This window comes from Monodelphis domestica, chromosome X (genome assembly GCF_027887165.1).
Source record: "Monodelphis domestica isolate mMonDom1 chromosome X, mMonDom1.pri, whole genome shotgun sequence".
Classification (NCBI taxonomy): Eukaryota; Metazoa; Chordata; class Mammalia; order Didelphimorphia; family Didelphidae; genus Monodelphis; species Monodelphis domestica.
In genome coordinates this window covers 53,446,980-53,461,230 of record NC_077235.1, presented here as the reverse complement: position 1 = coordinate 53,461,230, position 14,251 = coordinate 53,446,980, and the positions used below count along the sequence as shown (strand labels likewise).

Below are 14,251 nucleotides of genomic sequence, written 5' to 3'. Positions count from 1 at the left end.
TTTTCGGGTCTTTGTGCCAGTCTCAGACAGAAACTGAAGCTCTCTGCACAGAGAAGGGCTGGAAAGGACCGTGCTGAAGGGGCACCTGCTAAAACCTCCATCCAACCCGGGACGTCTTCTAAATTAGCCACAGCTTGGATGCTTCCCGTCCAAGTAAACAATCATATATTAAGTACCTACTATATATGCAAGGCCATAAAGCTAGACACTGGGGACGTTTCCTGTGAAGGAGACAAGAGCTCATGCCTTCAGAAGGAAAATCACTCAGCTGTTGTACAGGTTACCTGTTAGAAGCGGCACCATCTGAGTCATCTTTGTAAGACCTCAACCTCAAAATGATGTCAAGTACCCTCTACACAGGGCAGGGGAGCCGAGGGGGGGAGGGGGATTGGTTGATGAGCCCTCCAGGCAGTATGAGCTAAAAATATTTTTTAAATTCAGATGAGAGGTTAAAGAACTACTGGAAGGGTAGCTAAGTAATACAGTGACTAGAGCACCAAGCCTGGAGTCAGGAAGACCTGGGTTCCAATCTGGCCTCAGACACTTCCCAGCTGTGTGACCCTGAGCAAGTCACTTGACCTCCATGGCCTAGCCCTTGTGGCTCTTCTGTCTTAGAAATGATACTAAGACAACAGATGAGAGTTTTAGAAAAAGAACTATTGATGGGGAGGTCCGAAGGTGAGCTCTGCATAAGGCTTCAGGCTATCCCTTAGTATATCTCTGCTGGACAGAGTCCTGGGCTGGCCCCAACTTTGGTGAGACCACAGAGGCCAGCAGAAAGTTCTTATAGCCAATTCTTTTTCCCACTGCCTTTGTTGATGATGAGGATAAATAAAGCCATTTGTTCTTTTCCACATCACCACTTGTGTTCAGGGAGGCTAAGTGGCCTTCAGTGACTCAGACCTTCTTAATTGTTTGCTCAGCTATGTCAAGGTCCCCTCTGCTAACCTCGCTGTGATTGTTCCTACCAAGCTAGAAAGCTAGAAAGGTCCACCCTGGCTGTGTGTGTGCTGCTGCCTGAGGACAGGCCTAGCTACGTGTAGAAAGCGAAGCTCATTCCTAGGCCAGATGGACTCCCACCGGTGGAGAGGGTGGGCCCCAGCCACTCCTGAAGACCATCAGAGTTCCTATCTGCAGCAATGGAGGGAATTCTCATAGAGGGAAGCACGGGCCCTTCAAGTGTGTCAGAGTTCAATTTTGTCAGTCTAGCCCTGAGTCTCCCCAGACTTGGCAGCCTGAGCAAGGTCAACTAGGCCATGACAGGGGGCCTCTCACTCATCAGGATCAGCCCAAGGAGGGGTGAGGTGTGGGCCATTCATTGTTTAGTTACTCCCTGAGCCATTCTTATCCAACCAGTCCTATGGGGAAGAACTAGCAGGGTTCATGGGGGTGACAGCTGATATTTCCAGACAGGTTTCTCTCTTCTGACCAGGGCACGTACACTGTCATGGCAGCCTTTATGCAAAATTAATTCGGATGCCCTTGATTTGGACAGCTCACATGCACCAGATCTCAGGTAGCCCAGCATTTCATACTACAGACAGCTACAGGAGTCCAAATCTCCTTAAGGTCCCATAGTGAAAATAAGGAGAGCTACGGGATATGGACAGGCCCTGAGATTCTATTGACAAAGGGAATTCATGAATTACAAAATACCCTCACAACCGATGCAAGACAGCATCTCGCCTGTAACTATTAGTCTTAGGGAGTCATCAGGAACACTGAGAAGTTAAGAGACTTATCCTGGGTCATGCAATCAGCATATGTCAGTGGCAGGGTTTGAATCTAGGTAATCAGGTCCCCAAGACCAGCATGCTCTCTTCACTAGGCCATACTGCCTCTTAAGAAGAAGACTAGATGAGGGGATAGAGCCAAGATGGCAGATTAGAGGCAACCCACTTGAACTCTTTCTCAACATTCCTCTCCAAAGAACTTTGAAATAATCATATTATGAGCAGCAAAGCAACAAAAATTCAAGGTGATATATATTTCTGGCCTAAGAAAACTTAGGAGTGTATCAGAAATTTGTGACCATGAATGGAGCCTGGCTGGAGCCCATGCATGCAGGGACAGCAACAGGAATTGTACCAAAAGGTTCAGGTACTCTCAGCCTAGAGACTTAGTAAGGGAATTAGATAATTGGTCAGAAAAAGATTATAGGGGACCCTGTGTTAGCATTAGGTACAGCTGGCACTGACTGGCAATTCTAGGGTCCCAAGGATGCAGGGGCCTGGCCACAGTTCCAAGGCAAAGAGAAGCACCAGCATTTGCATCTATAGAGAACAGGGGCCCTTCCTGGGTAAAGACCAGAATGCAGATAAGGAAAGCAATGATTATATCTCTCCTAGGTTCACACCATCTTGGAAGTACTATAGAATTGTAGTCCTCCAAAACTGAAAACAGTAGCACAAAAAAAAGCCTGAAGCTGAGGATCATGCCTCCCTGCCCCGAGGTAAGCAGAGCCCAACTTTAACATAAAGTTCAAAGTCAAGAAACAGGCTAGGGGAAATGAGCAAACAACAATAATAAAAATTTGACCATAAGAAGCTACTATAATGTCATGGAAGACCAAGGTTAAAACTCAGAAGATGACAGTGTGAAAACAGCCACAAACAAGGCTTCAAAGAAAAATACTAATTGGACCCAAACTCAACAAGAATTCCTGGAAGAATTAAAGAAAAAGAGTAGTAGAGGGAAATTTAGAGAAAGAGAGTAATACAAGAAAATTATGAAAAGAGAATTAACAGGTTGGTAAAAGAGGCACAAAAAATACTTAAGAAAATTAACACTTTCAAAAACAAAATTAGCCAAATGGAAAAAAGGTACAAAAAACTCCACTGAATAAAATAATTTCTTTAAATGATTCTTTAAAAAATAGAAGCTAATGACTCCATGAGACATCAAGAAACAATAAAACAAAGTCAAAATAAAAAAAAATAGGAAGAAAATGTGAAGTATCTTATCAGAAAGATAACTGTTATGGAAAATAAAATCAAGGAGAAATAATTTAAGAATTTTTTGGACTACCTTAAATTGCCATGATCATAGCCATGATCAAAGACTCTAGAAAGATATCAAGAAATTAGGAAGGAACATTGCCCTGATATCTTAGATCTAGAGTAAAATATTAAATTTAATGAATTCACTAATCATCTCCTAAAAAAGATCCCAAACAAAATCAAAACTCTCAGGAATATTATAGCCAAATTCCCAAACTCCCAGTTGCAAACAGAAAATACTTCAAAAGCAAACAGAAAGAAACAATTCAAATATTGTGGAACCACAGTAGGATCACACAAGATTTAGTGGTTTGCACTCTAAGAAGCAGAGAGCTTGGAATATACTATTCCAGAAGATAAAGAAGCTAGGATTCCAAACAAAAATAACCAATCCAAGAAATCTGAGCATAATCCCTTTAGGGTAAAAATGAATATTTAATGAAACTATTTAATGAAATAAAGGACTTTCAAACATCCTGATAAAAAGACCAGAGCCAAATAGAAAATATGACAATTAAACACAAGACTCAAGAGAAGCATACAAAGGTAAACAAGAAAGAGTAATCATATATAATATATAATCAATAAAGTTAAACCATTTACATTTCTACATGGGAAAATGATACAGGTAACTCCTAAGAATTTTATCATTATTAGGGCAACTAGAAGGCATTTAGCATGAGAACAGACAACATGGGTGTGAGTTGATTATGTTGGAATGATGTCCAAAAAAATCCACCATAATCATAACTGTGAATGCAAAGGGAGGATTCATCCATAAAACAGAAGCAGACAGCAAAATGGATTAGAAACCAGAATCTAACAATATATTGTTTACAAGATACAAACTTGAAACAGAAAGAAACAAAGAGTTCAAATAAAGGACCAAAAAAGAAAACCTAATATGCTTAGGGAAGATAGCAATCATGATCTCAGACAAAGCAAAAATAGACTTACTTAAAAGGAATAATCAGGGAAACTACATTATTCTAAAAAGTAACATAGACAGTGAAGTAATAGCAAAAAAATTTACAGCCAGTTTCTCTGATAAAGACCTCATTTCTCAAATATATACTGAGTCAAATTTATAAAAATAAGAGCTAGTCCCCAATTGATAAATGGTCAAAGAATATAAGCAGGCATTTTTTACAAGAAATCAAATTTATCTATTGTAAAATGAAAAAAATGCCCTAAATCACTATTGATTAGAAAAGTACAAATTAAAATAACTCTAAAGTACCATCTCATGTCTATCAGATGTGACTAATGCTAGCGGGGATGAGAGAAAACTAGGTACACTCATGAACTACTGGACAAGTAGTGAATAGATCCAACTATTCTGGAGAACAATTTGGAACTAGGCCTGAAGGGCTATAAAACTGCATACCTTTTGACCCAACAATACCACTTACTAGGTCTGTATTCCAAAGAGATCAAAGAAAAAGGGGGGGGGGGGGCTCGTATGTACAAAAATATTTATAGCAGCTCTTTTTGTGTTGGCAAAGAACTGGAAATAGAAGGAATGGCTTATCAATTGGAGAATGGTTGAACGAAGTTGTGACTGATGACTATGATGGAATACTACTGTGCTATAAGAAATGACAAGGAAGGTGGTTTCAGAAAAACATAGAAAGAACTATATGAACTGATACAAAGTAAAGTGAGAAGAACTGGCAGATCATTGTGTTGTGTCATATTTTAAGGACGATTAACAATGAAAGACTTGGCTACCCTGATCAATACAATGATCCAAGACAATTCCAAGATTCATGATGAAAAAATGCCATCCAACTCCAGAGAGAACTGATGAACTCTGAGTGAAAACTGAAGTCTAATTTTCTCGCTTTCTTTATTTTTCCTGCTTTGAAAAATATCTCTGGCTACTAAGGAACTATGTTTTGCATGACTTCACATGTATAATTGATATTATATTACTTGCCTTTTTCTCAGTGGGTGGCAGAGGGTGTGGGAGAGGGAGAGAATTTGGAACTCAAAATTTAAAAAGAAAAGAATGTTGAAAATAAAGAGAGTAACAATAAATGTTTCAAAGGGCCCGCCCCAATTTCCTTGGTAGGACACTTCATTTACCAATGCAGACAACAGACCCTCTATACTTTAAAAGATGGCCTTGATGAATCGCCAGAGGCTCTAGTGATTGCGACAAGCAGGCAAATACTGTGAGTGGGTTGCTGCTCTAAGCTGCTCCAGCTTGGTAGGGCAGAGTCTGTCAGAGCCTAAGGTTATCATGGAAAAGGCCTTGAATGGGAGAATAAAGCAGCTGATATTCTGATAGTACTACAAGATGTGCAAAGCATCATAACCTATGTTATGTCAACTGATTTGCAACAGTCCTGCAGATCATGTAAGTATTATGAAGCCCATTTTACAGAGAGGAGAAGTACAATGGAAAAGTAAAGGAGCTCATCCAAAGCAACACTGAAACAGTAGTGAAGTCAGGGCCTGAAAATGGGACTTCTGCTCCAAGTGAACACTATCCCCACCAAGGGCCACCACAATGGCAATCAGCAAAGCCTGGAGTATCTGTCTACCATGTGCCAAGCCCTGACTCTAGGCACTGGGAAAGCCACAACCTTGTAGCCTAATCCCTGGCCTGGAAGAGAATACAGTGCTGCAGCAGAAACGAGATCTGAAAAATTAAACACAATAGGTCCCAGTGAAGTCTATGAGCAGTCCAAATAGTTATGTTGCATGAGCTCAGAGGAAAGCCTTCTCACCTTGGGCTGAATAGCCCCAGCGAGGCAGTGGGATGGGAACCAGAGGAGAAGGATGTGGAAAATGGGGTGTCTCATTCAGCCGGCCTCAATCAGTGGGGCACAAGCCAACACTGAGCTGGCACGGAGAGCTTTCTAAGTAAGACTTGGACAATTCACCAGCGGCACTGTCAGCGGTGATCAAGGATCATGTCATGACATCTATGCTCAGGGTGCTACACTGAGGCTAGACTGAAAATCAGCTGTTATATGGAGCGGCCATGTGGCAAAGGCATCAGTTAATAGTGGCAAAAGTTAATAGTGGCTTCAATGGTAAGTATATATAGTCATTAATGCCTTTTGAAAAGTTTCGGGTCTTGAAGTTCCCAGTTATCTAATCCAAAAGCCAATAGGAAAGCTGTTCCAGATGACAGCTCTTTTTCCAGGGACTTGATATTCATGTAGTAGAAACAGCACTGTATTGGCATCAGGAGACCTGGGTTCAATTCTCAATTATGCCAGCAGTGTAATCTTGACCAAGTTACTTACCCTCTCCAGTCCTCAGTAAAACGAGGGGGTTAGGCTAGCTGGCCTCTAAGACCCTCCCAGCTCTAATATTTTTGATCCTCTAAGAGAAGAGTGTTATGCGGTAGGAAGAACATTTAATTTAGAGTTAGAAGACCTCAGTTCAAATCTCAGTTTGTTTACTGACTGTTAGACTCATTAGGGTCTGGGCCCATTTCTTCCTTGATGAGAGAAGGGAGCTGGAACAGACAATCTTTAAGGCCAGTTCCAAATCCTATTAGGTTGAGTCCCTAAGTGTGATATTCGGTAACTGGATGGCTTCACAGACAACAAGTCATCATCTCCAGAAGCCTCTTGGTTATCCTGGTTCTGTTTGGCCCAAAGCACAGAACCAAGAGTGTTATTCCTAGAAGAAGGTGCAAAGAAGTAGATTTTGGGTCCATGGAAAAAAAGACTCCCTGCCAATGAAGTGTTATTGAAAAATGGCAGGGCTGCCTCCAGACGCCCTCTTCTTGGGGTCTTTCAGTGAAGGCTTAATTACTATGAAAGACACCATACGGGGAGATTCTTGAACAAATATGGATTAAGCTAGAGAAGTCCCTTCCAACTCAAAGATTCAGTGATCTGGGCTGGTGGCGGTGTGTTCTTTACAACCCACTAACACCAAATCGAGTCTGGGTAGAAACAAACAAGAAAGGTTCTTGTGTGTTCAAAGCTGGAACTGTACACACAGATCCACAGGTTTTGCAAACAGCTCATCCTAAAAAGAGATGTGGAAATCCCTTCTTTTAAACAGCCCCAAGCTTTCCTCCTTTGAATTTAAAAAGGACCATCTGTAGATTCTCTTCCACACATCCCCAAGATTCTGGAGGCAGAGAGAACAGAGGGCACATATTCAGGCTGGCCACCAGAAATTTCAGAATCTGTTCTCGGAACAATTCAAACTGAAGACAGCCACTTTTCAAAGTGCCATGATCATGGCAGAAAAGGGTAAAGCCAAGCATCCCTGAGGGCTTGTCTAATCCACCTGGACTGACATACAGCTGGAACATTACCGCTCCAGTCATTTCCCTCAAATAGCCACAAAAGGCAGAAGCCTATTGTTAAACTTGGATTCCAAAGAGCTTAGTTAAATATGGAAAAGCAAATAGAATGTAGAGTCCCTGTTCTTAGATAATTTGGAGATAGTTTAGACATGTTCACCTGCCAGAAGGCCCCAAACCAGGCTGTCACAACGTCACGTCCAGCTCAAGGATTCTCCAATATTAAGGAAGCAATATAATCTGCTCCCTCTCAACCCCACTGCCACCAGAATCTGAAGCAGGGAGGTATGGCTACATGGGCAACATCACAGAAAAAAACAAGAGCTCAGGGATCAAGGGGTGCTATGCAATGGGGGCTGAGTCACAAGTCTCAGGTTTTAAGTTCTGATTCTGTCTCTTGCCACCCTGACAAGAGACGAGTCAGGAAATAATCTAGAAGGGATCTGAGATCACTTATCCCCTAATTTGACAGGGCAGGAAACTGAGGCTTAGAGGGCTACATTGCCCGAGGTCCAATGTCACACAGCTAGTAACAGTAAAGATTTGAACTCAGATGATATTTCATTTCCTAGATTCAGTTTTCCAATACATAATAAAATGGGAAAAGATATAGATAGTTGTTCTCTCTCCTCACAGGACTATGAGGAAGAAAGAGTTGTGAAATGTGGGAGCTCTTAAGATCAACCGCCGTACAAGCTAACCTGCCATAAACCAGGCCCAAGACACCTATGATCAAGGAAGCACAGACATCACTTCTCTCCCCGCCCTCCTCAGAACTGACACATAAGGCTGAGTGAGGCCTCTAGCCTGGGGTTTCTGCCTACTAGAGCCCTAACTTCCCCATTCTCCTTCTCAGCTGTTGTGTTTACTTCCTTCCCCCTCAGGTACCAGCCTCCTCTCCAAAACAAAATATTGACACAGCCAGCTGGAACTCAGGAGGGTTTACCCATGAGCTAATCTTCCTACCTGGGCCCTAATCACAAGAGATAAGGGGGGGGGGGCATTTCAGTGGACTAGGGACCTATATTCAACCTGCCACAGTCAAAGAATAACTTGGCTAATTATATGCTTTAGCCCCATAGGCAGCCCTGCCCAAAGGCCTTTGGGAACCAAAGTAGGGAGGTGCTCGGCAGCACAGGATGAAGTCTTTGAAACTGAGACCTTTACCCACGGGCCAGACCAGAGGCTTGTTAGGTCCAGGTCTACCAGCTTATTCAGGGGCTGAAAGGAGCCTCCATGATGGCTCTAACCATAAAATTTAATACAGGAAATACGCATGTGCACATGCATGCACACACAGACATGTACACATGCACACATGCACACACACACACACACACAAGAGAGCCGGTAATTCAGCTCAGCTATAACATGGGACTTTGAGGGAAGAGAGTGTACATGTCTGCACGCAGTCACCAAACTCAGCCAGAGCTTGTTACTTGAGAGGCTACTTTACACGGCTAGTACAAGAGCACAGGAGCCTTTAACAAAGGGCTCAAAGACTTCGCCCTCCCAATTCAGTTAGAAATGGGTCCCGCTGTTCCTCAGGCTCACGATTAGTCACTCACAAAAACAATCCTCAGACTCTGGATTGAGGTTTAGCCACAAGGGTACCCATGCAAATGCTCTGGGGGCGACCCCGAGCCTTAGAACGAGCCTAAGAGAACAGCACCAGTTGGAACTATTTGTGGAGATGAGCCCAAAACACCTCTCTGGCCATCGATGGCTCCCATCTTGGGCGTAGGGGGTCATGCCAACAGCCAGTGGTTCCTGAGGACCCATAAAAATGCCCCAGCAGTCATCTCAAGAGCAAGGCAGGTGCCCCAGACATAGCCCATTCACTACCATCCTGAACAAGGCACAGATGTAGATGGAATAGGCAGGTGCCCCGCCCAAAACGACCCCCCTCACCTGGGGGCCACAGGGCCCCAAACACCACCATTATGCTCGGCTCCTGCTCTTTAGGGTTTTTTCCCTGCAAAAATGCAAGTAACAAGCAGGGTAGTTAAAAGGATCAAAGGGAGCTGCCCATATCTGTAAATGCTTAGCACAATGCCTGGTGCTTACTAAATGCTTATTCCATTCCATTGCGGAATGCCCCAGATAACACATTAACCTGCTGTCACCCATTAACGTCTTATTCCATTTTGGTTTGCACCAGCCAGCTTTTTTAACTTGAGGACAAGCTGAGCCCTAAAGGAATGGGGCACAGGATAGGGGCAGGGAGGGTTAGTTGTCTTTTGTAGAGAGGGGAGGGGCAGAAAGGCTGGAGGGGGAAGATTTAGAACTTGGGGTACGGGGAGAAGTACCAAACAAGGCCAGGAGACAACTGGAAAAGGGACCAAAGGACAAGGAAACAAAGTGGGCCAAATTAAAGGACATTAGTGCTACAGGAGCTGGCGTCAGTGGGTTGTTTGGTTGGTTGGCTTTCAAAAAAGGCAATGAAAAACAAGGATCTCCTCCCCCTCCCCTCACTCTGCCATGGCCCAGAGATCCACTCCAAAGGCCAAAGAACAAGGGAGCCGTCCAAGGTCTCTCCATGAAGCCCCCAGAAAGAAGTGCTTCCTTCCCCTGCCCCAGGGTTAGAATGAGGCAAGTCTGCCTTGAGAGGAACTCACTCAAAAGCAAAGAAGAGTGTGCAGGTTCCCAGGATGAGGAAGAGGGTCAAGTAGAAGATACCCTTTTGCCGGGCCATCATGACACGTCCATCGCAGCAGAAAGTGTTTCGGCCTGGGAGCTTCTCCCATTTTCGAGTCACCTTCTTCCTCACCACCATCACAGACATGGCTGCAATACACCTCCTAAGCCTGCCTTCAGTCACAGGAGGAATGTCATTTGGGTCAAGTCCAGGCTCAGAACCACAGTCCTGGTGGCACTGGTGACTACTGCTTCTGTCCAGCCAGACATCATCAAAAATCTGGCTCTCAACCCTGAGAACAAATGAGAAAAACATAAAGGTGAGACAATGGCGATGGCCTTTGCCCACAGGCAGAGCGGTCTGTCCCTAATCTGGATCTGCTAAAAGATAGCAGGACCCTTTGGGGCCCTTGGGGGAAAAGGGCCTTCCAGCAGGGAATTGGGAGAAAGAGCCCGGGCCAGGCAGCCAAGAGGCCTCCACCCGGACTCGGTGTGAACTTCTGCTCCCTACCCCACAGGGTTGTTCCTAGGCTCAAATGAGAATCCAGGTGAAAGCACTTTGAGCTGTTATTCCTCTACCTGGGGCCCCCAGTGCCGGCCCCCAACTGAAGCCTAGGTTCAATGCCTTGGCCCAATGGGCTGCAAAGTGTGCTTCCCTGACGCACGCCCAGGTGCACTGCTCCACGCTGTTTGAGAAGCATCCCCACAATGCCTGCCCACCCCAATACTAGAGTTTGTCCTTCAGGGGCCCAAGTCCCTGCTCTTTCACCTTTTTCCCATTTACTACCCAAACATGACTCACTTGAGGGGATAAGTCACCCTCTGGCATGGAGAGGAATTCCTGGCCAGGGCGCTGCTCGGCAAGGCAAGGCGCGGGGTGCATACACAATGTATTTGCACAAGCCAGATTTGCCATAACCAAACATCGCCCGCCCGCCCGCCCGCCAGCCAGCCCGAGCTCCCTCTGGCTCCTGCAAACTAAGAGCGTCTCGCTAGTGCGTGCAGCATTTCTGGGCTCTCAATGAAAGCACATTCCCGAAGAAGAAGGACCTCTATCTAGGCAGAGGGCACTGACTCACTAAGGTGGGAAGGGAGAGGGTGGGGGAGGGCTTGGAGGTAGGAAGGAGCAAAGATGGCAGCAGCAGCAACTGCTGCTGCTGCTGCCGCTGCTACGAAATGGGCAAGGTGCTATGTGGGACAGTCGGGAGTGGCCCATCATGATTCCCTGGGGCCTAAGCGCGTTCCCGCTCCCAATCTCCCCCAGCCTCCCGCTCCCACCCCCTCCCCGGCCGCCCAGCCCGCTCCTCGGGGTACGGAGCATCACGGCGGCCGCCACCCCCGCCACATGCTGGGAAGAGGAGAAGGGAGGGAGAGCTGCTGAGGAGAAACAACCCATCGGAGGCCGCCGCCGCGGGGCTGGCCCCGCTCCAACAGGAGCTCATGCTCGGACTACAGTCGAAAGGGGCGAAGCCAGGAGAGTGGGGATGGGGACCCTACGTGGTCCTGTGCCCCTCTGGGCGGCGGCCCTGGGGCCGGGGACTCCAAGCAGAAGCAAACGTCTGCCCAGTGGCGTCGAGCAGAACAATGCTGCGAAGCCCTTAGAAGAAATAGCCGCGAACGGCGGCGGCCGCCTGCCTGCCCGTCCGCACCCGCACCCCCGCCCGCCCGAGCGCCCCCTCGAGTGCGAGGCGAGGCGCGGAGGGGACGCCCCCCCGAACTGCGCGCGCGCACATCACTGAGCGCGCGCAACCCTCCCCGGGCCCCCTGCCTCCCCACCACCACCCCACCACCCCCCCGCCCTGCCAACCTGGAGGCGCGCGGACACGCAGATATACATACACATACACGCACGCACACACACACATATATACACACGCACAGACAGCCGCGCACCCCGAGACGCCCCGCCACGTGCCGCCGCCACGGCCACGGCCACTGCCACAGCCCCCCACCGGGTCTGGTCCGATCCCGGGCTCCAGAGGAGCCGCTGCCGAGCATCCGGGACAGGCTGTACCCAAGTCGGCTGGCCGGCCCGCCCGAGGGAGGGGGACGGGAGGGAGCGGGATGCTGCAGCACCGCAGGAGGCAGTCAATGCGACCCCTGGCTTACCTGGCGACCGGGACTGCGGTGGGAAAGGTGGCGTTCTCCTCCGGGAGGGAGCAAACGGGCTCGGCAGCAGGCAGGGGGATAGGTGGTGGCTCCTCCGCCCCGCCCCGAGCCCCAGGCTGCCGCCGCCTCCGCCTCCGCCTCCTCCTCCTCCGGGAGGGGGCCGGGGGGGAGGGGGGGGATGGACCTTTGCCGTCGGGAGCCACGGCCAGCTGCGGCAGCAGTCCACCGCTGGAGGAATGGAAAGCTCCGCACGTCAGCCGGCGGCTCCAGCGGCTGCCCGCCTGCCATTGGCCAGCCCCCTCCGGGCGCCTACGCCCCCGCCCCCCTGCCCCGGATTCCTATTAGTTAATAGGCACGCCACTCGACGGCGCCTCCTCCTCCCTCCTCACTCCCCCCGCCCCCTTCCCCCTCCCGGTGCCAGTTTGCCCTTCGGGTCCTAGTGCCAATGGGCGTGAAGTGCCACTTTGTCACCGAACCCACGCGCTGGGGAGGGGGGGCAGCTGGCGACGGGCAGGGTGTGACTAGGGCCACAAACGCTGCGGAGACACCTTAGTAAGCAGTGAATGGAGCACTGAACGCCCCCCCCAATCAGGCCTCCTACTCCTCCCCACTCCCTCGTCCTAGGCCTCCTCCTTGTTTTGAAAATGATCCCCAGGAATTTCACTTTCCCAAACCCAGCGAAAGCATCTCGAGTCCTTTCTCCAGCTAAGCTCTCTCAACCTGGAGAAGCAGTACTATAATGTTGCAGGAAATGGCACTGGCTTTAAAATTAGAGGTCCCAGCCGCGATCTACTAGTGGTGTGACACTGGCCAAGTCGCTCCCCACCCCCCAATTTCTTCGTCTGAAAAATGGAGGGAGTAATTAATTAAATAAAAAAAAGTTTTTTAAATGGAGAGAGTGGGAAGAGCAATACACTTAGAGGCAGAGGACTCTAATCCCATCCCAGGTCTGCCAATAACTACCAGTGTGACCTTGACCAAGTCACTTGCCCATTTTCCTCTTCTTTACATAAAGAGATTGGACTAGACCTCCAAAGTCCTTCCCTGTTCTACTATGACGCTGTGACTAGATTGGATGAGATGACCTGTCAGGTCCTCTTTGAGGAGGAGAAACTGATCCTATGCTCTGCTGCTTCCCTTCCCCAGCCCCCCCCCCCCAAGAAGAAAGGTTTCAGAAAAGGGAAGACACTGGAGAAAAGGGCATGTACATGATCACCAGTGCCAAGGCTAAGTTCTTTGGAGGGTAGAAGCTCCTTAGGGGCAGGTAAGAAAAATACAAGTCAGCCAGAAAAACACCATACCTCCTGCTACTTGTAGAGAAAGAGCCCTGAACGCCAAGATAAATCCACCAAAGGAAAAGAATGGGACAATCTGAAAGCAGGCTCTGCAGTCCCCCAGCCTATGAAGAGATTTAGGATATCTGGGCTACCAACACTGAGGAGGATGGGAAAAGACTCCCATGGATTGGAATAAATGCACTGTGCCCCAGGTCACACGATCCGGAATCTTGTACACCACAGGAACCTCTATTTTCTCCCTCTGTTAAACTATGAGCCCCATCAAGGGGGTGGGGACAGATCTGGGCATGTCATAAATGGTTGTTGATGAAGTTTACAATGCTGGTTTGGGAACTATCTACAAGTTCAAGGTTTATTTCACGGAAACACAACATGGTAGTGCTTAAAGGGAACTTTGAAACCATCTAGTCCAATTCTCCAGTTTTACTTTGGAGGAAACTGAGGCAAAAAGAGAAGTGCCTTGTCTAAGGTCAGTCAAACCAGTGGCAAGTGGCAGGACCATTATTTGAATCCAAATCTCCCTGACCCTAAGTCCAAGGCTCTTACCACTGTACCACACTTTCCATTTCTCCTTTAGGGTATTTTCCTCCCAGCTGGGATGACAAGGAGCCACAGAAGGAGAATTCTATCTGGTTCCTTCATGAGAGCTCTCCTTCAGGAATTTTGAAAAGATAAGAACTTACAAGGTCCTTCTATCTTCCTGAGAGGATAGTCAGACCTGTTTTACAGAAGGAGAAGCTCCACATTTGTGAAACAGTGTTTCCTGGGCTGTCACCCAAGCCTGGAAAGCTCTCAATCCTCCTCCCTGCTTCCTGGACTCCCAGGCTTCCTTCAAGTCTCAGTCAATGTCTCACCTTCTGCCAGAAGCCTTTCCCAGTCTTCTTCCCCCTGAGATGACCCCCATTTCTCCTGTCTAGACCCTCTTTAGA

At 47.7% G+C, this 14,251-nt stretch overlaps 1 protein-coding gene across 3 annotated transcripts in view; it reads right to left on the bottom strand.

Moving 5' to 3' along the window:
• ZDHHC9 (zinc finger DHHC-type palmitoyltransferase 9) overlaps positions 1 to 14,251 on the bottom strand; it is a 47,166-nt gene that overhangs the window by 26,221 nt on the left and 6,694 nt on the right. Inside the window, exons 1-2 of one of the 3 annotated variants that reach the window (XM_056809581.1) lie at positions 12,025 to 12,276; positions 9,897 to 10,208 (exon numbers count right to left, since the gene is read on the bottom strand). In XM_056809581.1, the coding sequence (XP_056665559.1) occupies positions 9,897 to 10,063 (167 nt within the window). In that variant the 5' untranslated portion in view covers positions 10,064 to 10,208; positions 12,025 to 12,276. Of the gene's footprint in view, positions 1 to 9,896; positions 10,209 to 12,024; positions 12,277 to 14,251 lie in introns of those variants that run through there. The other 2 variants (XM_056809579.1, XM_056809580.1) reach the window with 2 other exon arrangements.